This window comes from Sceloporus occidentalis, unplaced genomic scaffold (genome assembly GCF_023333645.1).
Source record: "Sceloporus occidentalis isolate IW3139 unplaced genomic scaffold, rSceOcc1.0.p SCAF_9, whole genome shotgun sequence".
NCBI lineage: Eukaryota > Metazoa > Chordata > Lepidosauria > Squamata > Phrynosomatidae > Sceloporus > Sceloporus occidentalis.
The window spans coordinates 28820532-28847480 of record NW_028316989.1 but is presented as its reverse complement, the minus strand read 5'-3'; the positions used below and the strand labels follow the sequence as shown (position 1 = coordinate 28847480).

At 42.9% G+C, this 26949-nt stretch overlaps 1 protein-coding gene across 2 annotated transcripts; it reads left to right on the top strand.

Annotated features, from left to right (window-relative positions):
* Window positions 1–4751: 4751 nt before the first annotated feature.
* On the top strand, window positions 4752–26641 carry LOC149307139 (fanconi-associated nuclease 1-like). 2 transcript variants are annotated; one of them, XM_089538366.1, is made up of 15 exons: window positions 4752–4787; window positions 5703–5742; window positions 6059–7341; window positions 8585–8725; window positions 11524–11719; window positions 13653–13886; window positions 14166–14297; window positions 15319–15427; window positions 15858–15977; window positions 16742–16906; window positions 18638–18806; window positions 20226–20329; window positions 21111–21305; window positions 21624–21752; window positions 26128–26641. In XM_089538366.1, the coding sequence occupies exons 3-15, from the start codon at window positions 6123–6125 to the stop codon at window positions 26299–26301; spliced, it is 3087 nt and encodes a 1028-aa protein (XP_089394492.1). In that variant the 5' UTR covers window positions 4752–4787; window positions 5703–5742; window positions 6059–6122; the 3' UTR covers window positions 26302–26641. The 2 variants fall into 2 exon arrangements, with proteins under 2 accessions (XP_089394492.1, XP_089394493.1); XM_089538367.1 differs by lacking the exon at window positions 26128–26641 and adding an exon at window positions 23776–24070.
* Window positions 26642–26949: the final 308 nt, after the last annotated feature.

Sequence of the window (26949 nt, the reverse complement as noted above, 5' to 3'; positions counted from 1 at the left end):
CTTAATTTAAGCATCCATTTTTGTTCTTTGCCTTACATATCCAAGTTATGTTTGATAAAATGATTACATCTTAATCAAAGAGGGTCTGGTTTAAAGGGTGCAGTTGGTTGGTGACGCTGACAGGTATCCAAAGGTTCAATAGCATCACAGATACCATAATCTAACAAGTAAACCTGGGCTTTGCTTGTGTCCACAGGTATATCTGTATTTAGTTCTCTTTTGATGCCCATCAGTTTTGTTTGTGGACACTGACATGATTTACAGGTAATATCAGACTTTGGATCACGTCTGGAGTTCTCCCACTTCCAATTCTTTTTGTGGGTTGTGTTACACCTTAGAACAAATGCGTAAAATGTAATAACAGATTGAGTCTCCCTTATCTAGAATGCTTAAGACCAGAGCTATTTTGGAATTTGGAATATCTGAATTTGCATTTGTGTATATAATGAGATAACTTGGAGATGAGACCCAAGCCTGAACACAAAATTATGTTTCATATACACCTTAGACACATAATCTGAAGGTAATTTTATACAATATGTTTGTGCAAGAAATAACGTTTGTGTGCATGGAACCATCAGAAAGCATCTGTGTCACTATGCTCCCAAACACACTGCAGAAATAATCCAGTTTGAGACCGCTTTGCTGCCATGGCTCAGTGCTAGGGAATCCTGGGAATCGTAGTTTAGTGACCGAGAAGGTTAAATGTCTCACAAAACTCCAAGTACCAAGAATTGCCTAGCATTAAGCCAGGGCAGTTAAACCGGTCTCAAACTGGATTATTTCTGCCGTGTGTTTTGGACCTATCTCAGCCATCTATGCTTAAAACCATCCAAATTGCTGAAATTGTAATTGGAAGCATACATCTAAGGGCATATAGGTGTGATAGATGACATTATTGTTGCTGTTGTTGTGTGCATTGGAAGCATACATCATACATGTAGGTGTGATAGATGATGCTGTTGTTGCTGTGGTTGTGTGCCTTCATTGCTGACTTTGGGCGACCCTTAGGCAAACCTGTCCTGAGGTTTTCTTGGCTAGTTTTGTTCAGAAGGGGTTTGTCAATTGCTTTCCATAGCTGAGCGGGGGATTTGAACCCTGGTCTCCAGAGTCATAGTGCAATGCTTAGTATATTCAGTATATGCTGCGAACAGTATAGTAGTCCCACGTTAAACGAGGCCAAACCCAAACATAAGCAGAGTCGCTCGGGAATAAAAGGTTGTCGTTCACTGTGCTTATTACTCTGCCTGCGAAATTACCTCTCAAGCCTCCAGATTGCTGTAATTATTCTCCTTTTTACAATGGCCATGGAAGATCAGTACCCCAAATGCATTAGAGCAGGTTTGGAAAGGCTGACGTGGGGCAGTTGCCCATCAAAGGCATGCCATTAGAGACCTGAAACAAATGCCTACCACTTGATTTAATGGGGTGCAAAACATTCCCTCCCTCCCTCCATCTTCTTTCTCTGACCTCATAAATTATGCGTTATTTGCAAAAGGGGCTTTGGGGGAGAATTTGTCACGGTTAATTAAAGTCACACCGAGGCTAGGAATTGCATCAATTTAAAAAACTTCAGGCTTTTGCGTGTGAGCGAGAGACTACAATTACAGCTACAGAGAGAGAGAGGCCTTAAGGCCACCATCTGAAACAAGCATAAATTAAAAGGCTCTCTATGGAACAGAGATGGATGGAGGCCACGGTCCTGTGCTGGCTAATGGAAGGAGCAGGTAAACGCAATTCATTTCAAGTGACAGAAGTACAGCAGTAAAAAAGGAAAAACTCTCCTTTTGCTTAGGGAGCATTTAGGGAGAAACAAAGGCGTTTGCTGTTCGCTATTAGGAGCTGCTGGGTTAGACCCAAGGATTTGGCTTTTTGCAGCATCCGTTTGCATCAGATGCAGGACCTGAAGGCAAAAATCCCAACACAAATAGGGTCCCTAGTGTCTAGTATTTGAGGGTATACTGCCCATGAATATGGAGGCTCATTCTAGCCATCAATGGGGTACACACTTGTCCCTCCATATTTGCTAGGGTTAGGGGCACAAGACCCTTGTGAATATGGAAAAAACACAAATGAAAAAACACAGTGTTTTTACCTGAGAGGACACCTCTCTGGGAATCTCTAGGTCCTCCAGCGCAACTCTGTGGTCAACATCCAACAGACACTGTGACCATAGAAATTGCTCTGGAGGAGCTACAAAGGCCTAGTAGAGTATTCTCTCTAGGAATCTCTAGGTCCTCCAGCGCAACTCTGTGGTCAACATCCAACAGACACTGACCATAGAAATTGTGCTGGAGGAGCTACAAAGGCCTAGTATTCTCTATAGGAACCTCTAGGTCTTCTGGTGCAACTCTGTGGTCAACGTCTGACAGACGCTGACCATACAAATGCACTGGAGGAGCTACAAAGGCCTAGTAGAGTATTCTCTCTAGGAATCTCTAGGTCCTCCAGCGCAACTCTGTGGTCAACATCCAACAGACACTGACCATAGAAATTGTGCTGGAGGAGCTACAAAGGCCTAGTAGAGTATTCTCTCTAGGAATCTCTAGGTCCTCCAGCGCAACTCTGTGGTCAACATCCAACAGACACTGACCATAGAAATTGCTCTGGAGGAGCTACAAAGGCCTAGTAGATTATTCTCTCTAGGAATCTCTAGGTCCTCCAGCGCAACTCTGTGGTCAACATCCAACAGACACTGACCATAGAAATTGCTCTGGAGGAGCTACAAAGGCCTAGTAGAGTATTCTCTCTAGGAATCTCTAGGTCCTCCAGCGCAACTCTGTGGTCAACATCCAACAGACACTGACCATAGAAATTGTGCTGGAGGAGCTACAAAGGCCTAGTATTCTCTATAGGAATCTCTAGGTCTTCTGGTGCAACTCTGTGGTCAACGTCTGACAGACGCTGACCATACAAATGCACTGGAGGAGCTACAAAGGCCTAGCAAAGTATTCTCTCTAGGAATCTCTAGGTCTTTCAGCACAACTTTTAGTTAACGTTGACCACAGAGGACCTAGAGATTCCTAGACAGAACATATTAATTAAATCCGTGAATAAACAAATCCACAAATAGCGAAGCCGCAAATATGTAGGGATGAGTGTATTGCCCCTGAATATGGAGGCTCATTCTAGCCATCATTGGCTCATATCTATTGATTGATGTCTCTTCCCGAAGGATTCAGGCCTGTATAACATATGGCCAGGGGCCGCATGTGGCCCGTCAAACAATTTCCAGCGGCCCAAGAGGAGATGGGGCAACTTCCTATGGGACGTGCGGTAGTCGGTCAGCCAACGTCTCAAGTAAGGTCCACAAGCCTCCTCCACTGTCCAGCCTTGCTCCCAAGCTCTCCTTCACCATCCTTCCAATGCCAATGCTGCTTGAAATAACTCCCAGCTAAATGGAGGATGAGGAGGGAGAAAAGAACTAGACATGCATTTAAAAACCCTTGCAAAAGGAACTTTGGTGTCAGAGTCCATATATATATATATATATATATATACACACACACACACACACACACACACACACACACACTCCCAATTCAAAAAGCCATTTATCGTAGTCTATACGAAAGAGATGACAAAATGAAGGAGGCCCAGAACGGAGAGCCATACGAAGATAAGCCCCAGATTCCGGAAAGTGAGGTGGAAGCTGCAATAAGAGAAATGGCGGAAAACAAATCAACAAGAACAAATCCTTCCAACTTTCTTCTTGCTTTTACGACTGCGTATTTCATGACAAAGTATCTGCATTAATTTAGACTTTTATAGTATTGTTTTAACTTGGTTACAGTTAATATTGGATTAATTTTAAAGTCTTGCTTATGGTTTTAGGTAGGCTTTTGTTTCTGTTTCGGATGGTTGTTTTCTCTCCTTTGTAAAGTGGTACATAAAGCCTGTGGTGCTATATGAATAAACGTAACGAATACCTGATAACAGATATTCCAATTGAACTGCCACAATCTGCGGCCCAAAGGACTTTAGCCTATTTTAATTTGGCCTTTGCCTACTTCCAAGTTGTTCAGGTTTGATCCAATTGAACCTTTCCAAGTTCGCTTTTGCAAACTTATATTCTTTTCATGGAAGTATGGCACCAACCTTAGGACTCTTTTGCAGGATCATTCATAACTGCAAAAGAGGACGAGGCCCTGCAAAATGTAGGACATTCAAGCAAACCAAACCAAATCAAAACTTTAAGGATAAAACACTCATAGCATTAGCCCTGTTCGAAATGGGAGGATTATTTTGGCAATCCTCCTAGGCAAAAGGTTGAAGTGGAGGACCTGTCCTGGAAAAGGAGGACTCCTGGTCACTCAGGGACCACTGCATTCAGTCCCATATATAGAAACCTCAAAGCAAATTGTTGGTGGGTTGAAAACCCCAAAAAAAGTATAGGTGATGGAGCAAATCTGAGGTGATTTTTGGATTCAGCACCCCAAATTCCTTTAAAAACCACCATGCATTTTTTAAAAGTATATTTTTATGACCCCCAGTTTTGCAAAAACTATATATTCTCTACCATTTAGCAAGAGAGAGATAAGCAATAGGGGGAATCGATCGCTCCGGCATCGGCAGGAGGACAAGCCTGATTTCTGGGATGGATTGAGAATGCCTAGCCCTTAGACTGTGAAAGAGCAGCAGAATGAGCTTGCAAGACAGAGGGCCACGCTGCGCATGCGCCTCCTTTCGAATGGGCTTGCTCTCTGCCCGGGATTCTTTTTGCCTTCTGCGCCTGCGCGGCCCAGCTCCAGCTGTCTTTTTCAATGGCATGGATTTTGCAAAATGCGGTGGGTGGCTTTTAATCTCAGCTTTTTATTGTTGCATTGTGTTTTTCTATTAATTAGTGTTGCATTGCACCTATTGTCACCTTTTTGGGGTATTGCACATTTTCATTTCTCTTGCAAAATGCACCCCAAGGTGGAGGTTGCATGCATTGGAGCCCTCTTGCAAACTTTGTTAAAGATACATAAGCATGGTATTATTTAACACTTGGGAATGGAAGGAGAGCCTGAAATGCAAGCTTTGCTCCTTTGGGGAGTCATTGGGAAACCTTGTTTTAAAACAGCCATGGCTAAGGCCTGGTGTTTTCTATAAGGATTCACTGCTTTACTTAGTCTCTCTGTTTTAGGCTTTGTAGTTTTTCACCTGGAGGTTTGTCTGGCAACCATTCCAGCTTTTCAAATGAATGGAAAGGGGATTGATATATATATATATATATATATATATATATAGTGTTTCATATATATATATATACACACACACACACACACACACTGTTTCTTATTGTTAATAAGATGAACATAATATTACAATTATTTATAATATATATATATATATATATATATATTATATATATAGTGTTTCTTATCAGTGTCAATGATAAGATGTACATTATAATAAAATTATAGTGCTTCATATATATATATAGATAGATATATATATACATATACACTGTTTCTTATTGTCAGTGATAAGATATACATAATAATAAAATTATATATCTATATTTATAGTATTTCTTATTGTTAATAAGATGTACATAATAATAAAAATTATTTATAATATATATATATATATATAGATAGATAGATAGATATATAGTTTGTCAATGATAAGATGTACATAATAATAAAACTTATTATATATACTGTATAGTGCTTCTTATAATTGTCAATAAAATGTACATTATATATATGTTTCAGGACTAAGTGGATGTTTGCTTAGGTCCAAGGAAGGTGAAAGGTTTGTATTATTATTATTATTATGAAGTTATGTAAGATTAGAGTATTTAGCCTCCATAGACTATTTAGAGCATTTAATAGTTAATTCAAGAGCCAGAGCGGTGCAGTGGTTTGAGCTTTGGACTATGACTCTGGAGGCCAGGATTCGAATCCTAGCTCAGCCATGAAACCCATTGGGTGACTTAAGGCAAGCCACACTCTCTCAGCCTCAGAGAAGGCCATGGCAAGCCTCCTCTGAACAAATCTTGTCAAGAACGACGGCAGCAATATTGTAAAAATTTGATATTGATCCTTTAATTCTTTTTCTCCTTTTACAGCTGCTTAGAAGAGGCTGCTTGAAAGCATGAAACAAGAGGTATTTCTGTTTGTTTAAATGAGGGAATGCCTCCATTTGTCACACTTCTCACAATGGCTGGAAACAGGCTTCCGGAAAATAAAAAGCCTCGGCTAAACCTCAGCAAAACCAAGAGAAAGGCGGCAAGCGGCGTGGAAGCGAAAGAGGACTCCTCTTCCTCCATCGCTTCCTTTTTCAACAACGTCCCTCCTGCCAAAATTTCTTGCCCTTTGTGCGGCCAGATCGTCTCGAGATACGGAATCAACAAACACATAGATGAAGTTTGCCAAAAGAGCCAACGTGACGACGTGGTTCTGGTCGACTCGGGTACGGTTCCTTCGGCGGATGTTTCGAGTCCGTATTTTGCAAAGAACGCCTCGACGCCGGGAAAAAATCCGAATCCCCCAGGAGCGGGTGACTGTGAACGAAAGGCACTCGCAGGAGGAGAGACGAGTCCTTATTTTAAGAAGGGGGCCGGTCGGGTGTTGAGCGATGGGCAACCTGGTAAGGTTGACACAGTAAGGAGTATCTCCTTAGGAAGCTTGTCGACCAAATTGTCCAGGAAACGTCGCGCCCGAGGTAGCAAAGCCAGTGAGAAAATGGTAGACCCAAACCCAAAAGACTCCACTTCCATGGGAGGGTCCCAGAAAGAGAACCAGTTGCCGTTGGCAAGGTTTCAGGAGCACCCCAGTTCGAAAGAAGGTCCAACAAGTCAATATGGAGCCCTGGATTTGGTCAATGATTTTGACGTTTCGTCATTACCGTTGGGCAATCCGGTTTGCAGTGAACTTGCACTTTCAACCGGAGCCAAGGAGCCACCAAACGTCCCCAAGAACGGCCCAGTTTTGGACCTTCAGAGGCTCCAAGTATGTCCATCAGCTTCCTCTGAATTGCCAACCGGAGACGCTTCTTCTGCTGAACAAGGTCCAATATTCAAGGCGGGAAAGAAATGCCATAACCCAGTGCCTAATGTCTCTTCTTTGGAAGACAATGGTATGGAAGTACTTCCTATGGAAGGTCACAGAAATGCAAAAAATGAAACGAGGGGTGATAGTGGCTCAGGAGCTTTAGGAGAATCGCCTCCCATCAAAAGTAATTTCGAAACTGTCCTCGGTGCTCCTGGACCTGATTCGGATGCGGAAGGTCATCCGTATTATCTCAGGAATTTCCTGATGGTCCTGCAAGCCGTTTTGGAGAACGAAGATGATCGGAGGCTCTTTGATGAGCAAGATTTGGAAACCGTTGCTAAATTCTACCGGTTATCGGGTAGGTATTTGTGGTGGTTGTTGTTGCTGGTCCTGTTAGTTTAATAGCAGAGTTTAATACAATGACAAAGGCTCCTTCATATCAGAAGAAATAAAGACCAAAGATATTCGCAGAAGCCTTCTGCAACCTGTTTCCTTCCAGGTGTGTTGGGACTAAAACTCCCATCATCTCCAGCCACCATCCATAGGTTGAAAAACGTTAATTTAGGCTGACATCACTTTAACTGCCATAGATCAATGCTGTGGGATTCTGGGGGATTTGTAGTTTTGTGAGGCTTTCCAGAGAGCTCTGGTGCCACGACAAACTATAAATCCTAAGAACCCATCGCATGGAGCCATGGCAGTTAAAGCGAGTCAAGCTGCATTATTACTGCAGGGTAAATAGAAAAGGTTCTGCCTGCAAGGGAAGTTAATTCACAAAATAGGGAAAGAAATAGAAGGAGCTATGGAAGAATTAAGAAATGTAAGTCTCCTTGACTCCCAAGTTTGAGAGGGAAAGTTTGGCGTGGACAATGATGAATATGGGTGCATCTGCATTGCAGAAATAATTCACTTTATTTGCTATGGCTCCATCCTATGGACTTCTGATATTTGCAGTTTGATATGGCACCAGAGCTCTCTGACAGAGAAATAGCTGACAAAAACGACAAATTCCACAATTCCATTGCATTGAGTTATTACAATAAACTGTGTTACCGTTTGCCCCATTGCTTGAGGAGCTGAGCCCTATAGTACTTCTTTATCTCTTGCAGTAATGAACTTCTTAATCCAGTTAGAAATACTGGGCCGAATGCTGGGTAGTAAATTCAGGCAGGGAATATTTTTCCCTAATCGAACTCGGCTTTCTCCAGTCTTTAGAGAGTTCTCTTAGCAGCAAGTCTTCCCTGGCTTAATTTAAGAACACTGGTGGCAAAATGGATCTCAGTAGCCACTAGAATGGATTTTTCTATTGGTCCGAGAAACCTACAAAGGCTGAAGAGTATGGAGCTGTGCCATTTTTCTTTCCATGCACTTTAATCCTAATTTCTCAAGGGGGAAAAATGGCTTAATTTTAATCACAGGCCAGACGTTTCAGCTTTTAACTTGGGCTTTGATCAGATGCAATTAAAACATGTTAAGAAAGAAGATCGTGCAGATCTCCTGTTTATGTTTTGCAAGTGGATGTGTGCTGTTCAACTCATTTTTGAGAGTGTTTTTAAGATTCATTTATCCTTCCCCCACTACTCTTTACAATTTGGCTGCAGCTGGAGGGCAGAAGCTATACGTCAGGCTTTTCCAACGTAAACTGAGCTGGATCAAAACAAATAAAATAGAATACGCTGAGATCAGCCAGGATCTCTCGCCTGTCATCGGAGAGTTGGTTGAAGCTGGATTCCTTCAATCAGGTAAGTCTATTGAAGCATCAAGATCAGTATGTAGAGAGATCTTATGCACCTTTGAGACTAACTGAAAGAAAGCACTTGGCAGCATGAGCTTTCCTAGACTGAAGTCTACTTCCTCAGATGCATCTGAATAGAAAGTCTAGGAAAGAAGTCTATGAAAGCTCATGCTACCAAATTCTCTCTTTCAGTTAGTTTCAAAGGTGCTACAAGATCTCGCTGCATACTGATTCTACAGACTAACATGGCTACATCTGTGAAGCAGCAAGATAGACAGTGTTGGACAAGCTGGACTCCATAATAATAAAATAATAATAACATTGCCTCTGGGAAAAGAAAACACTTGTGGTTCCAGGAGTGATACGTACCCTGGATTAATTCCAAACAGATTGACTGAACATCTGAGTGGATTGCCATAGAAGAATCACAATAGTGCAATTGAAAAAAGTGATGCTGCTTGGAGCATCCAACAATAAAGTGGGCCCTTGGCATCTGTTGGGTTCCTGGATCCTCTGTGGATACCAAAATCCATGCATGCTCAAGTCCCATTAAGTACAAGGGCATAGTAAAATGATATCCCTTAGATAAAATGGCAAAATCAAGGTTGGCTTTTTGGAAGCTTACGTATTTTTGGAATATTTTCAAGCTGTGGATGGTTAAATCCGTGGATAAATTAACATTTACATGAAACCGCTGGGAGAGATCATCCGGAGACATGGGGCGCGGGGTTATCAGTACACTGATGACACCCAGATAGTCTTTTCTATGTCTCCGACTGATGCAGTGACTGGGGATGGCATCTCTCCTCTCGTGGCCTGTCTGGAGTCGGTAATGGGCTGGATGAGGGAAAACAGACTCAGTCTGAATCCAGAGAAAACGGAGGTGCTCTTGATAGGTTCTCCTGGTCCAGGAATGGCGGTGGTTCCACCTGTCCTGAACGGGATCACGCTTCCTGTGAAGGACTCGGTACGCAGTCTTGGGGTGCTCCTTGACTCGTCGTTCCACCTTACATCACAGGTGGATGCGACGGTCAGGAGCACCTGCTATCAGCTGCGGCTGATACGCCAGCTGCGTCCCTACCTGGGCCAGAGGGACCTTGAAACGGTAGTACATGCTCTGGTAACCTCTCGCTTGGATTTCTGCAATGCGCTCTACATGGGGCAACCCTTGTACCATACCCGGAAGCTACAAATAGTACAGAATATGGCAGCCAGACTGGTTACTGGCATATCCAGAGCCAGCCATATAACACCTGTGCTTAAAGATCTGCACTGGCTGCCTATTCGCTTCCGGGCGCAATACAAGGCGTTGGTCATTACCTATAAAGCCCTAAATGGCTTGGGCCCAGGATATCTGGAGGACCGCCTCTCCCCATACAATCCGCCCCGCACTCTCAGAACATCAGGGCAGCAGCTATTGAGGGTTCCAGGGGCCAGACTAACCTCTACCTCTAAGAGGACTTTTTCCATCTTGGCCCCTACCCTCTGGAATTCTCTGCCCATTGAGCTCCGCTCGGCCACCTCCCTGGCCCAGTTTAGAAAGGGGCTGAAGACTTTTTTATTTAAGCAAGCGTTCCCTGATACAAGCCCCGATTAACCCTCCCCCCCCCCCCCCCTACGTCAGCAGTGGCAGCTGGCTGGAATGTTTTAATGGACTGTGTTTTTAGTTATACGGTATATGTGTTTTGTAGATGTATATGATATGCCATGTATTTTATGTATGCTGTACACCGCTTGGTTTATAGAAGGGCGGTATAAAAATAAAATTTTTATTATTTATTATTAAAGAATCCGGGTATCAAGGACCGGTTGTACCTCACCGATTCCTAGATTCTTTGGCAGAGTCTGAATCGCTGATGGCCAAAAACACCGCTCAGTAGCATCTGCTAGACTGTCAAATTAACAACGGCAAACAATAATAAGCCATGTTGGTTTTCTTTAGTTAAAAAAAGGAGCCCCCTAAGGCTTTGGAGAAACATTTCAACCTTTTAGAATGAAAACCAACCAACATACATCAAGATGAGTCTCCCTTTTCCAGGTCAGAAATCCAAATTATTCCAAAATGGTCTACATGGGTGCCAATAATAATGCAGGTTGAATATCCTTCTCCAGAAATCTATAATGCTCCAACATCCAACAGCAGATGATGATGATACAAAAACTTTGTTTCAACCAGAAAATTAATAAAAATACTGTGAATAAAATTACCTTCAGGTTATGTGTATAAGGTGTATGTGGAACATACATTAATTGTGTACTTAGGCTTGTATCCCATCTCTGAGATATCTCATTATGTATATGCATGCCTTGTAGCACCTTTGAGACTAAGTGAAAGATAGAAGTTGGTAGCATGAGCTTTCCTAGACTTAAGCCAACCAAATGCATCTGAGAAAGTAGACTCAAGTCTACAAAAGTTCATGCTACCAACTTTTTTTTGCAATTAGTCTCAAAGGTGCTTCAAGATGCCTTTGCATTCTGATATTCCAGATTTAACACAGCTATATGTTTGAATTCTATACATATGCCTGTATTCCAAATCTAAAACACTTCTGGTCCCAAGTGTTTTGGATATGGGAGACTCAACCTGTAACAGGAGAATCTGCAAATCATCTGGTGTCAAACATGGCCTTCTGATTTGCATTTTGATATGTGAATGTGTAGAATGAAGGTATGGAGTCCCTTGGTTACCATAAGTAGCAAAAGAATGGGAATGTATTTTGATTTTTGCATTGCTGCTCACTGATATATATATATATATATATATATATATATATATATATTCATTCTCCCAACTCTTGTCTGCAGAGACAGAATTACAGGATCTGTCTGAGGTTCTTGATTTGCTGTCAGCCCCTGAGCTGAAGACTTTAGCAAAGGCGTTCCACTTGAGAAACCCGAATGCTCAGAAACAGCAAATCCTTGAAGATTTCCTCCGGCTGGCAAAACAACGCTCCTTCTTCAGCTCAAACCAAGCCGGCGTTGGAAGTGTGATTCTGAAACGGTAGCCAATTTTTACAGTGGTCCCTTACTAAAATATAAGAATAAGTCAGATTTCTGACAGCAGTTACCTGTATTGTGCAGCAAGAAAAGCTGGATTCTGCAACTTGAATAAACAAGGATGCAAATCATGATGCAGAATGAATGATGCAGATTAAATTACCTTGGAATCGTTGCTTTTCTTGGGAGTAACTGGTTCTGCAAAGATGACTACTTTTTCATTTATTTCTGTTATAAGTGTAGTCATTAAGAATTAACAATAATCTATATTGTTTATAACCATAAACAATAACTATGGAGCCACAGCACTTAAAGTGGTATCAAACTGGATTATTTCTGCAGTGTAGATGCACTGCAAGGAGAACACACAGCAGTTGTATTTCACCATGCTGGGTTGCCAGATTTTTAAGCCTGCAGAAAGGCATAGAAATAAGAGGAACAGTGTAGTTGGAGTGGATTATTTTTGGAGGGCAGGGGCTTGACAGAGGTTTAAACTGTCTGGCTGTTCAGGCTTCCTGTGATGGAAGTCTCTTTTTTGCTTGAGGAAATGCTATGCTTTTCCCCACCAAACTAACCCAGTTTCTGCCTCAGCTCAGCAGACGCCTCCCAGGAGATGCTATTTCTGCTCCTGTTATAATTTGCACTTGAACTACATGCTAATTTTAAGCAGAGGGTTTATCTTGGTTGAGGCGTGCATAATTCTGGAGGAGTATCTCCTCGCTTCAGCTGCATCGGAGGGGAGGAACAAGGCTAGGGATTAAAAGGGAAGGATGAGGAGGGATAGAGAGGAGGCGATGGAGCCGTGTCGATATATTTTTGGACAAAGAGGAGCCACTGAAGAGGGCAGAAGAATTGGGGACTCTATCTTGTTTATTTGCATTCTATTTTAATGCCCACATTTATACGTTTTTTAATTTTGTAATCCGCTTTGTATCCTGACTTCGAGGGAAAGCGAGATACAAATAAATATAATAAGCATTATTTGTTTATTAATTAATATTTCTGTTCATCTCTTTATCATGGGATCTCAGTGCGGTATATAGTATAAACAGTTCTGAACAAAACAAGCATTTTAACTTTTGGAGCAATGCTTATTGTTAGTAGTAGTAGTACAGTATGATCCCCATATACACGGGGGATATGTTCCCAGAATTACCATGGATAGCGAAAATTGCAGATAATGGCGAACCCTGTATTTCTGGTGGAAGTCCACCATAGAGTCATGCTAGAGGACTTCCAGAGAGAGGTGTATTTACCATGAAATAAACTGACCCCACTACAACCCTCTAGTAGCAGGTTGTAGAAGGCAATAGGTGTCCTTTTGGACTCTTCTTAGGGGGAAGGATCCTTTAAAAGCTCCAAGAGGATAATTTTGGCCCTATACAGACAGCCAAAATAAAGCTGCTTCGAGTCACTTTGGACATATAGTGTTTCAATGATACATGCGTCCTAAGAGTCCAGAAGCCGCACCAAAGCCACGCTCCATTCCAAAGGACTGTAGTGCAGCTTTGGTGAAGCTTCCAGACTCTTAGGATGTATGCATCATTGAAACACCATACCTCCAAAGTGACTTGAAGCAGCTTTATTTTGGCTGTCTGTATCAGGCCTTAGTCTTCCTGAAGTTGTCTGCAGAAATGGAGCTCGTTGCTTGTCCTCCTTTGGCCACTATCTGGTTGCCCAGCTGAAGGACAGGTCAGGCTGAATGCTTGGGGAAGGAAAGGACATGCAACTACAGCTAGCAGAGATTTCTCCTCCGCCATCTTGTTGCATGTGGATCTTAGCCATATGAGCAGACTAGATGTACAGCAAGATCAGATTCCAACAAGTGTGTTGATTGTGCAGTTAATATTTCCAAATCTGTGCAAAAGGGATGAGAGTCTGGATCTCATGTTTACGTTTTCTGGTCTTGCTTTTTTGGGGGGTCTTGTGTGCTGTAGGGCGAAAGAGCTGGCTGGGAAGTGTGTCCGGATTTGCAAAGGGCCTCGGGCGGTCTTCTCTCGGGTGTTGCTCCTCTTCTCCTTATCTGACCCAATGGAGGATGAAGAAGCAGGGAGTGGAGGCCAGGGACAACTCTCCACTGTCCTCATGGTCAACATGGGCCGGGTAGCCTTCCCCACTTACAATGTCAACAGAAAAACACCAATATTTGAGGATCGTGATGATTTTATCAGGTAGGAAGAAAGGCTTAGTATACTTCCCTCCACCTTTCCTAGCATTATTTTTTCTAAGGAGTAGTATCTTCTCATGATGTGGTCAAAGTATTGCAGCCTCAATTTAGTCATCTTGCCTTCCAGGGAGAAGTCCAACTTGATCTGTTCAACGACCCATTTGTGGGTCTTCTTGGCCATCCATGGGATCCTCAGCACTCTTCTCCAGCCCCACATCTCAAATGAGTTAGTTTTCTTTCTCTCTCCTTTCTTACTGTTGCATTTATTTTTAATTCCAATTAGATATGCCACTGCTGCACACCTGTCAAATGACGTCTCCGTGGCTCAGGCTAATGGAAACTGGAAAGAAGGCCACAACCTCTACAAGGCTGCAAAAGTAGCCTGGGAAGAGTTGAAAGATCACCCTTCTCTAAGGTATTGATGCAAAGCGTTTGTAATTGCGACTAGACCAGCTGGTCCCAACTTGGCACATGTCATGTGTGTTGGACTACATCTCCCATCATCCTTGGTCAGCGCAGCCACTGGGGGAAGGAGTGATGGAGGTGGTGACCAAATGGTCTGGAGGGCACCAATGTTGGGAGAGGCCTGACTAAAGTGGGATCTAATTTCTGGAACAGGTGTTTTCAAAATGGTGCCAGAAAGTGGCCATTTTGAGAGGGACTGCAGAGGATGTCTTGTATTTTGGGGAGTAGGGTGGAGAGGAGAATTGTTATGGGGCGACAATGCTGTCATCCCACTCCACAACAATTACACTCCTTGGCTTAAACCTAGGACCTTTTGGAGGCAATGGATCTGCTCTTCCATGGACTAGTTGCACTTTTGCACTACGTGTATATGTGCCTTCAAGTCCCCTATCAACTTAGAATGACCAAATTAACTTCATAGGATTTTCCTCTGGAATAGAGCCTACAGCACCTTGGGATTCATTGGTGGTCTCCTATCCACATATGAACAAGAGCTGAGCCTGCTTAGCTTCCAAGATCAGACAGGATCTGTGTCTGTGTCTTCAAGTCTCTTGTCAATTTATGGCGACCTCATGAATTTCGTTGGGTTTTTTAAGGCAAGGAAGACTCAGAGGTAGTTTTGCCAGGTCCTTCCTGTGAAACAGAGCCTGCAGCACCTGATACTCATTGGTGGTCTCCCATCCAAGTACTAATCAGGACTGACCCTTGTTAGCGTCCATGATCAGTCAGGATCCGGTACCTGCGTGTATGTGTATTTGCATCTTCAGGTCTCCTGTTGACTTATGGGGACCCATGAATTTCATAGTTTTCTTAGGCAAGGAATACCCAGAAGTGGTTTTGCCAGCACTGCAGGATAGGAGAAATACATTCATAGGGAATTATTTCTCCATCATACCACCTTTGTTTTTATTCTAAACTCTTGTTGATCTGTATCTGTTGCGACTTTTGTGGTTTGTGGCTTCCTCCCATAGGCATCACGCTGCCCTGCCCGAATACCTGAGGCGTTTCACGGTCGGTTGGGTGTATACACGTATCCTTTCCCGTGGAGTCGAGATCTTGCAGAGGCTTCACATGTATGAGGTAAGAAAGCAGAGAAGCAAATTCCAGACACTGGTTGGCCCTTTCACATTATACAGTTAGAGCAGTATGATTCCACTTTAACTGCCAAGGCATATATCCTCTGGAATCCTGGAACTTGCAGTTTAAGGAAAGTTATTAAGAATTTTCTGCCAGAGAGCAATGCTATTTTTGTGTGCCTTCATGTTGCTTCTGACTTATGACAATCCTATGTTGGGAGTTTCTTGGCAATATTTGTTCAGAGGTGGTTTCCCCTTGCCATCCTCTGAGGCTGAGAGAGTGCGACTTGCCCAAGGTCACCCAGTGGGTTTCCATGGCTGAGCCAGGATTCAAACCCTGGTCTCTAGAGTCATAGTCCAATGCTCAAACCATTACACTAAGCACTGGGAGAGGTCTGCCCCTCTTCTCACCAGTATCTTTGCATTGCATCCAGGAGGCTGTGGAGCAGCTGCAAGACCTGTTGGCTCAGGAGATTTATTGTATGGACAGCCGGGGACGATGGTGGGATCGACTGGCTCTCAACTTGCACCAGCACTTGAAAGACACAGAGAAGGTAACACACCTTTCTCTGTCCTCTTTGCTGCACGGTCAGGCTTTCAAAAATGTCCTTTTCTGGATTCCCAGCCAGTCTTGTCTGTCTCTGTTCTTGCTGCCACCACAAAGCCAAGCAGAGCTTTGGAAATAGTACCTTTTTCTGGACGACCACTTCCCATCACAGTAACTGCCATTGATTACTTCTATCCTCGCTGCAACTTCAGAGACAAAACTTTGGAAAAGACACTTGTGAGGGGCTCCACTTCTCCATTACACCTCCCACTGCAAATACACACACACACATACAGGCCCTGAACTGCACTCCCGCAACCTTTCTATGGACACTGTCAAATAAGAATTCTTGCCCTCCTCCATGCAATTTTTCTTCCATCCTTGAATTTCTAGCATTGTAGTGATTTAAAACTGCAGTAAAATATTTAGAAATATTCTAAGTTTTCCTAGTATTCTATTTTTCTTGGATCCAATTGAGAAGAAAGGCAGCCTATAAAATCAATCAATAACATACTGTTTAGGCATCCCAAAAAAGGAAGGGGAAGGGGGAGTTACCAAGGAAGTGTGAACATGCTTTCTAGGAATGACTGATTTCCAATGTCTCACTGTCTGCATTGCTAGACCTTTGGAGACTGAAGGGAAATGTCATTGGGGAGGCAGAACTCTTACATGCAAGTGCAAAGCGTTCATTTTGACATGCCTCCTGCAGCCACATCTTTGTTCTCTGGGATTCCCTCTATATGTATGTGTCATGGCATGGTTCTCTTCCAGGCTGTTCAGTGCATCCGGAAAGGTCTCCTGGACCCATTTGTCCGCACCGGCCACCGGCTTTCCCTCTCCCAGCGAGCTCAGAAGATCAGAGAGTCCCCGGTGTGTAAGAAATTCAGGTCTGTCTTGCAAGACTTGCCTCTCCTCCATGTGGAAGACGTTGCCCATGTGAGTAGCTGTTGGCATCCCTTCCCTGGAGGAAAATGCTGGCTAGGTCAGACACATCACATTCAGACATAAAGCTGTCTTGGTATGCTTAAGCATAAAAGGCCATAAAGAAATTCAGGAACACCTTTGAGACTAACTGAGAAGACTTTTCTGGCATAAGTTGTTGTAGAAGGAGTCTGAAATACTCCAAAATTTGTCCACATGGGTGGCTGAGATGGTGACACCACCTTTGCTTTTTGGATGAAACTTTTGTTTCATGCACAAAAATATTGTGTACAAAATTCTCTTCAAGTTACGTGTAACATAAATTTTGTGTTTTGATTTGGTTCACCTCTCCTAGACTAGAGAGACAAGGAGAAGAATCATTTAAATAAAACATACTATGTTCCTGTTCTGTGTCATCCTGTGGATTCATTTTTTTGAAGCTCAAATACTTTGCAAAAGTGTCCTTGAGTTGCCATTTTCAGGAACAGATTTGGCACCCAATGCCTTCTTTTCTGTGCCCAGGCAGCCATCTGGACAGCAGCTTTGGCTTTCATGCCACATTTAATTTAAAATGCTTGGGAGGCATTTTCTCCTTCCATGCTGTTTTCCTCCTATCTGTACTCCTTGCTTGAAAGCTCTCTGCTTCTGTCTTTCCTTCTTTCCTTCCTACGCGTTCGGGATCCATGGTGCAAGAACAAATTTCCCACTTGGGCAGCTTCTCGATTTGTCACTTCTCAGATTGAGTCAAATTGCTAACAAGAAGATGGCACTTGGAACACTTGATGCTTTTATTTTTAGCTTGCCATTTAAATGGTGTGAAGCAAGTTCAAGCCGGTGCCTCTTTGTTTGCATTGCAATTGATTGTTCTAAAGGAAGTTCTGCAACACAATGTTGCCGTTGTGAGTCCTTCCCTTTTAAGATTCAAGCTGCCATGCCTTCTCTCCCCATGCAATATCATTCCCCCTACTTTCTGATTCTCCTTTCTGCTTTTCTGTTCCAACTTCTAACAATCAAACTGTATTCCACTGTTGAAATCAGTGTGGGAGTTTTCTGTTGTTGTCATTTTTGACTTTGACCCTAAGCTAAGGCAAACCTATCATGGGATTTTCTTGGCAAAGTATGTTTAGAGGGGGTTTTCCATTGCCTTCCACTGAGGCTAAGAGAGCATGACTTGCTCAAGGTCTTCAAATGGGTTTTCATGGCTGAGAAGGGATTCAAATCCTGGTCTCCAGAGTTATAGTCCAACACTAAAACCACTACGCCATGCTGGCTCTCATGTATTTATGGGTAATAATGATTTGATTGCTTGCGAGGCATTGTAATATAGCGGTTTGAATGTTGGACAGTTCTGGAGACAAGGGTTGGCTGTACAAACTGACTGAATGACATGGGCCAAATCACGCTTGCTCAGCCTCAGAGGAAGGCAAAGGCAACCCCCCTCTGAACAAATCTTGCCAAGTATCTGATAGAGTTGTCTTAGGGTTTCCATAAGCTGGAAACAACTTGAATGCACACTACTACAACAGCAAAGATGTGGGGTTGCACATTCAGTTATGTAGCATCGCAATTCACCATAGAGGTTGCATAGAACAATCAGCACATAACTCTGTCAGCATCTGCATTACGCATCTTGGCTTACCATGGGTTTGGTGCAAAAAAGAGGGCACAGTTGGTGTTGTGGCTGTGTGTGAGAGTGCATTGTGTGTCCCTTCCTTCTTACTCTGCCAGATCTTCTCATTTGCTCAGGTGACCATCAAAGGAAAGCTGTGCCCGCAGACCGGGATGGGGAAGTCTGTGTTCATCATGGAAGACCTCAGCGTGGGAGACCAAGGAGAAGACCTTGAGCCATCAACTTTCGTGTGCTCTGTGGAGGAGCTGGCGTTGGCCCACTACAAGCAGAACGGCTTCAATCAAGGTGACTTGAAGTCATTCCTGTAGTTATAAGCTTGCGACCCACACTCCCTCTTGCCTCGGGTGGAATTTGCCCGTCTGGGTTTCCCCAGAAAGCCATGCCTCCATTCCCATTAGATATGATTTGGTGGATTTCCAGCTTTTATACATATATATGTACATGTATATGTGTGCGTGCGTGTGTGTGTGTGTGTGTATACATACATACATCTATTTATGGTAGATGTCTCCTCGGTGCATTTTTCTGATACAGGCTGAGTCTTCCCTTATGCAAAATGGTTGGGACCAGAAATATTTTAAATTTGGGGCTTTTTCAGATTTTTGAATATTTGCATCTACATCATGAAATACCTTGGGAGATGGGACCCAAGTCTAAACATGAAATTTATTTGTTTTGTATATGCCTTAACCAATATTTTGTGCACCAAACAGTTTGTGTACACTGAACCATCAGAAAGCTATGACTATGTCAGTCACCCATGTCAGCAATTCTGGATTTGGAAGTAGTTCAGAATTCCAGATAAAGACTCAACCTGTATTATTTTCCCTGCCCCTGCCATTTCCTATTAGCCTTAAGACTGTTCTTTCCTAGAATGCTAAGACACTAGTTCTCTGAGTTTCCAGTGATGCCAACAGAGGAAAGGAAGCCTCCATCCAGGAGAAACACAGAGGACTGGCTTCATACTGGGCTAGCAAAATGAAAGAGTGCATCCCACTAAACAGGCTAACAGGAGGAGGGATTTTGGAGTGTTTTGGATTTCAGGATATTCAACCTGCCTATTGGCCACCCATGTGGAGAATTTTGGTATATTTTGGATTTTGGAATTCTGGATACGGGAGACTGAACATTGATGTTTGTTTTCATTAAGGTTGAACTGTTTCTCCAAAGCCTTAAGTTACTGATGTGAAGGGCTTGTAATGCTGTTTTTGGCTGTACAACACGGGAAAGCAGCCGTCAAAAATTTCTCAGGCTGCAATTGGTTCTGTAGTGCCAGCCTGCCTGCCTATGTAATCCATTGCAATATATCCCCCTGCCCAAACTTTGAAAACGAATTTAGACCCTCTTATCATAGGATCATTTGCTTCATTTTTGTCTGTCCTGTATCTACTGCTGGACAACTTCAGTAACTATGTGAGGCCATTTTAGTGTAACCCTCGTCCCACTCCCATCTAAAACCCCACTCATCCATCTTAAGAGGTCTTTTGCTAGAATTTAGCGAGTAGAGAATAGAGTCAGCAAGATAATAGTAAGATAGTTTGGGCCTGTGAAAGTTTCTGTCTCTATTTTACAAAGTGTTGAGTTCGTATTAAGACTTGGTCACTGCAGTAAACCTTTACTGTTACCTTACACTTTTGTGATCAGTAGACATCCTAGGTTGCTGTTCCTTATTGGATTTATGATTTTTTTGTGCTTGTGATTCAGGAATTCATGGTGAAGGATCTACGTTTAGCACTCTCTACGGCTTGTTGATGTGGGATATTCTTTTCATGGATGGCATCCCAGATGTCTTTAGGAATCATTACCAGGTACGCTTCCTTTAAAACAAAAAACTGTTTTATCTTGGAAGTGAAAGAATGTCTTATACATGTGCAGATGCTTCCCTAGGAAGCTTTTCAGAAGTCACTTTGTGCATTTTTGCCATCAGTAGCAATGACACTGGTATAATTTCATCATTGGTACTGCATAAAAGAGGTATATAGTGCCTCCTTGTGGAGTGTATGGAAGGGATGGCTCCAGGACACAGTTTCACCCCCAAATCGCTGGTTGGGCATAGGGATGGTACCCAAGAACTGTCCAGCTGCCTTTGCCCCAATCTCTATACCACCACTGTACCTATACTAACAAAGATGAATCCTCTTCCAGTGATCCAACCCAATCTTGCAAAGGGATCTTTGACAGTAACTGTGTAGAAGAAGTTGTAGCATAAGCTTTCATAGACTTGGGTCTGCTTCCTCAGATGCATGGAGTAATGCATTTCTATGGCTATTCATACAGTCTGGTTATAAAGATCCCTCCTGGACAACACTTCACTCGATGCATCAGAGGAAGCAGACCAAGTCTACAAAACAACTTCTATACAGTTAATGTGAAAGGTGCTGCAAGATCCATTTATTGCATCATACACGACTGTTTTCCTTCTTCTTTGCACAGATGTCACCAAAATGTTGATGAATAAGTAATGCCTATTGCTTAGACATGGGCATGTGATATTTTTTGGACTACAACCCCTTAACTGGCTGGCAGATTCTGGCAGAAGCAGTCCAAAAATGCTTATTTTTTTACCTACCTTCCGATCTATTTCCCCAGGCTTTTCCCTTGGATTTATACACCGACAGCTTTTATGAGAACCGCCAGGCAGCTCTTGAATCCAGACTTGAACTGCTATATAATGCTTCGGCTGAGACTCTACAGGACTGGATTGGCGATGTCTGGAATGCCCAGGAAGGCAAAGCAGCGGCACTTATTAGCTGGGAACGGTTCTCTTCCCTCCACCAGGCTCAAGTAAGGGGAAAGGGCTTTTCCTCCATCAGAAGCCAGTATTATTTATCAGCTATTTAGTTAAATATACTTAACTAAGTAACCTGTCCTGGCCAGACATGTGAACACATTTGTTTGAACATTTTATGTATCATTCAAAAGGGAAATCTGATAATCCATTACAAAAAAAAAGTGGGGGAAAAGGTTTAGGAAAAACATGGGGTTCCCCCCAGGAATTTTCCATTTCTTTCCCCTTGGGCCTTTGCATCTCTAACAGAGACACAGGATGAATGAGTGAAAATCCCTTATGTGAGAAAGAAAAATGGACTTTGATTTTTACAGAGCCTGGCGTGCTGCTTTGGGGGTCCTTTCCTGAGCGGAGTTTTCCGGCGGCTTTCGAAAGATCTGCGCCATTGCAGAGGTGGCCTCCCTGATCTCGTCGTCTGGAGAAGTGACGACCAGCAGTTTAAGGTAAATTCCCAGCTGCGTGGTGGAGGTTGTGATGTAGAGCTCAGCAATGGGATGCACAAAATGGGGGCACGGCTTTACGTCAGAGTCAACCCCAGGGATGCTTTTGGTTGGAGACTGGTGCAGGAACAACTGGCAATTCTGATTTTAGACCACTGGGATTTATTTGTGTTTAAACTCACAATTCATCAGTTGATCAATAGATTAACTTGAGTTGGGTCTAACCAGTACAATTCAGACATAGAGCTCCAGCAATTGCTGGCAGCGGACTTGCACTGTTCCTCTGGCCTTTCTTTTAAAAGACAGTGTGCTGCATCCAAGTGTCTTCTGCTGTACATTTTCTCCCTTCATTGCCATAGAATTGTGGCATTAAAGAAACTCTGTCTGCACTCCCCTTTCCGCACTTTTCTTTAAGGGAAATAAACGATCACAAAAGATGACATCAGAACCTCTCTTCTCTTAAGGGAAGTTTTTCTATTAAAAGGTTTCTGTAGGAGCCATGATGATGCTTTCCTTGGATTGGAAGCTGCAGACCACCCTGCATGCATTGTTTTGGTGCAGTGGCTTTGCCTCCCATTTTGATTTATGACTTGGACAGCCAGGATCATACCCAGCAGTCATGAGCGAACTGCTCCCAGCAGATATAGGCCAGGTTTTTTGAGTGTACTGAACTTAGCAACACAAATCACTGAACTGAAATATTCCAAGTCTGCCTCTGGTTGACTGGGGAAAAGAAGCCTCTCGCAGCTTCTGTTTTCTATCTGATATAAGGCAAAAGAGTCAGGTGTAAGACCTATGGCTTAGGGTATGTTCAGCTTAGAGAAGAGAAGATTGAAAGGTGGCATAAGGGATATAATAATACTATGCTATTCTGCTTTGCTCAGACCTCAACTGGAATGCTGTGCCTGCTTCTGGGCAGCCTGGTTCAAGTAGGATAAGGACAAGCTGGAAAGGTAGACATCTGGAAATCAGGTCCCACGAGGAACAGCTTAGGGAGGCAGTCTAGTGTGTTTAGCTTGGAGAAGAGCAGATTGAGAAGTGATATTATAGTCATCTTTAAATACTTGAAGGGACGGCATGTCAAATATGGACTAAACAGTTTCTGCTGCTTCAGAGACCAAAGCACAAACCAGAGGCTTTAAAGTGCAACAGAAGAGATTCCACCTAAACATTAAAATATCATGTAGTAGAGGGCCTGCTTATCAAATTTGCAGATGACACCAAATTAGGAGGGATAGTAAATACCCGAGAAGGTAGGATCAGGATCCAAAGTCACCTTGACAGATAGAAGAGTAACAAAATCCATTTCAACAGAGATAATTGTAAGGAACTATGTTTAGGCAGGAAAAATGAAACTCAAAAATAGGATTGGCTTGGTAACAGTACATACGAAAAAGATCTGGTGTCTTACCAGATCACAAGCTAAAAACGAGTCAACTGTGTGGCCAAAAAAAGCCAATATGATCCTAGCCTGCATTAACAGGAGCATTGTGTCCAGACTGAGGGAAATCAGAGTACCACTGTCAAATCTAATGAGGAATGACTTAGAGACTTATTATGAAGGTGGCATGATAGGCATCTTTCAGTATTTGAAGGGATGTCATGTAGAAGTTGGAGCAAGCTTCTTCCCCCCTCCCGCTGCTCCAGAACAAGAAGTGGATTGGAATTACAAGAAAGGATTCCACCTAAACATTAGGAACAACTTTTAGAGCTGCCCAACAAGGGAACAGACTGCCTCAGAAGATTACTCTCATTGGTTTCTGCTTTTAGACTTTACATTAGCCACCTTGCATAAAGACACATTTGAAAAATGTGACCATCAGTAATGTAAACTGCAGAAATGCTGCACACTTATAATTTAGATAAACTGCTGCATTTTCATTGTCTTCTGTTTCCTGCATGCCTTTTACAGCTCAGCTTCTGGTCTGGGTGGCATTCTTGTCCTATAAGATATGGTAGTCTCTGCAGTCTGACTATAGGCACTTGGAACAAAGCATTCTCTCACTCTATTTGATCATTGTTTCAGCTGGTGGAAGTCAAGGGCCCCAACGATCGCCTCTCCCACAAGCAGATGCTGTGGCTGGCTGAGCTGCAGAGGTTGGGCGCAGTGGTTGAAGTCTGCCATGTGGTTGCCATCGGAGCCAAAAGCAAACGCCTGAGCTGAGCGAGGACGTCTGCCTTAGTGCCTGGGATCGAATGGAGCAACATGTTCCCCTGCTTCCCTTTAAAATGCTTTGAAAGATGGTGTGAGTCGGGGGAAGCTCAGTGGGGAGAAGCCTCAGATTTTAAAAAAAATAAAATTAAAATGTCAAATTTCACAATTTGATTTTTACTTATAAATTTTTATTTTTTTTTAATGTATTCTTTTTAACAAAAACAGTACATTTTAACCAAGTCTTCACTCTATATATGTAAATACATTTAGGCTGTGCGTGTGATATTATAATGTGGTGGTCTAATTTCGGTTTTGTGAGTTGCCCATGTCGCAACAGTTAGCATGACATTCAGTGGTATATATGGGAATTAGGATTTATGAATGTTAGTGCAAAAACAAGCATTGCTAAGGGTTCTGTATGGTGTGAAATGGGAGGAGGTCAATGGGAGGGACGCCGCTGCTGGTAGGCAAACACCAGGGATGCCCCCCAAATACCCACAACTCCTGGCTGGCAAGACTGGAAGCAACTAAAGCAGTGCCAGCAGCAGGTGCCGCCCCCGGATCATAGAATCAGTTGGAAGAGACGGCAAGGGCCATCCAGTCCAACCCCATTCTGCCATGCAGGAAATCACAACCAAAACACCCCCAACGGATGGCCACCCAGCCTCTGTTTATAAACCTCCAAAAAAGGAGGCTCTACCACACTCCCAAGGCAATATATAAACATTGAAATCACTCCTCCCAACCCACGGTCACACTGTGTGTGTGTGTGTGTGTACACCCCCCCCCCACTCATTTCCATGCCAGCATTCTCTAAAGATGGCAGCCACAGATGCTGGTGAAACATCAGGAATAAATTCTTCTAGAACACAGCCATGTAGCCTGAAAAACCTACCAAAAATTATAATCTTTCCCACTGTTGAACAGCTCTTACTGTCAGGAAGTTCTTCCTAACGTTGAAGTGGAATCTACAGCAATGTTCTATCATTTGTTCAGTGCAACTTTACCATTCCTTTAAGGTTCCATGGCTGAATGGTGATTTTGAACCTTGGATTCCTAGTCCCACACTGAAACCACTACAACATGTTAGAACAATAATTTTTTTAAAGGCTGTTGGAATGAAAATCTTACCCCGTTAATGGAAAGTGCCAGTCTAATATCTCTGGGAAGGGATTCAGACCCTGGGAATAGCCATTAAGTAGACTTTCTCCCACCTTTGTACCAAATATGAGTGGTAAGTTTGAAAGAAGAACCTCCTTGCAATGATCTCAAACTCACACAGGCTTGCATAAGAAGATGTAGTCCTTCAGGTAGCCTGGACCCAAGCTGTGTAGGACTTTATAGGTCAGTGATGGTGAACCATTTAGAGGGCGAGTGCCCAAATTGCAACCCCAAACCCACTTATTTATTGCAAAGTGCTGTGTCCCTCTGGCTTTCCAGTAACAAACTCTGGCAAACTGTGCTGGGGCGATGGCGCATGTGCCCACAGAGAGGGCTCTGAGTGCAACCTCTGGCACACGTGCCATAGGTTCGCCATCACTGTTATAGGTCATGATTATCCCTTGAACTGCCCAGAAATAGTGTGGTAGTAGTCAGTGGAGCTGTTGTAACAAAGGAGTTTCTGTAAGTAGCCCTTATGAACAGTCTGGCTGCCCTTCTGTAGAGATGTTGCCCAACCATAGCGTTCAGCATTTCCAGCCCACCACAGGATAAGACTGATGGAAACTAGTCTACCAACACCTGAAGTGCTGAACTTTGTCTGCTCTTGCTATATCAGCAGCCTCAGGATATTTGTGCAATGTTGCACTCTCTCAGAAGGACCTAAGATCTAATGCATACCCACAAAGTCAACAGAGATTTTTAACTTTACTCTCAACCTCAGAGGAAGGAAAAGACAAACCCCCTCGGAACAAATATTGTGAAAAGAAACCCTGTGGTAGGTTTGCATTAGGGTTCCTGCATCAGCAATGACTTGAAGGCACACAACAAGCGAACAGCTAAACTCCACACACTAAACACAATATAGAACACTTCCTTTCTGAAATGCCTGCCTTGTGGATTTTGAACCATTTTACATGTCCATGTAGTCTTGTCAAGGTCCCATCTCTCTTCCAATGTCCAAGAGATAAGATATGGGTAAATATCATGAGTGAAACTATTCGCTAAATATACTCTGGGACTACCTTGACTAACCTGGAGTAATCACTTATTTCTTTCCTCCAGAATACCTATACGGGATTTTTGGACTACCGAAAGCAAACAGATCCGGAACAGATCCCTACAAAAACAGGGTTGACTGTATTTTACATTGCTTGGCTGTGTTTGCAAACTGTATACTTCCTGTGTGTATTAGTGAACAATACAGGAGTGTTTGATCAAATCATCGAGGGCAACTAATGTGACACTATATAATGCAGAATGGATGATTTACTGACCAACTTTTCAAATGAAGACTGGCTTGTTTCTGAATTTTTTTTTTTTTAAGTAACAGTAAGACTCATGTTTGAGTCCTAATAACTGGGGTAGGATGCACTATATAATGCAACGTAACAGAAGCTCTTTTTGCTTCAGGAGCATCGTTCAGAGAAGAAATAAATATACTTAGACAGCGGTCAGATGCTCTTCCAAATCTTGCTAATTGAATTGGGCTCGCTGTTGCCATTTACTACTTTCTCACATTGCTGTGGTGTTATAAGAGCTACTTACAACACCTTCAGAATATTTGGGAGTTAAAAACATGTTTTTCAGAGAAAATCTGTATAGCAGCTCCCTTGCAGGCGGTGTGGCAACCTCCCCAATGCTCACTGTATTCCATGGAAAATATCCAGCAATTAATCCTTTATGGCACATTCGGCACAGAGGTAAATTTTAGATTCTTGAATGAGTACTTGAAAATGGAAGATTTTGACTAACCACTTCAGATGATGTATTTTTGTTTTATTACTGCAACCTGTAATTTGGCAGAATGTAAGCCAGAAGCATAGAATTAACCTTCTTTGGGCAACATGCAACACTAGCAAGATAAATAAATCATGTTGCATTTTT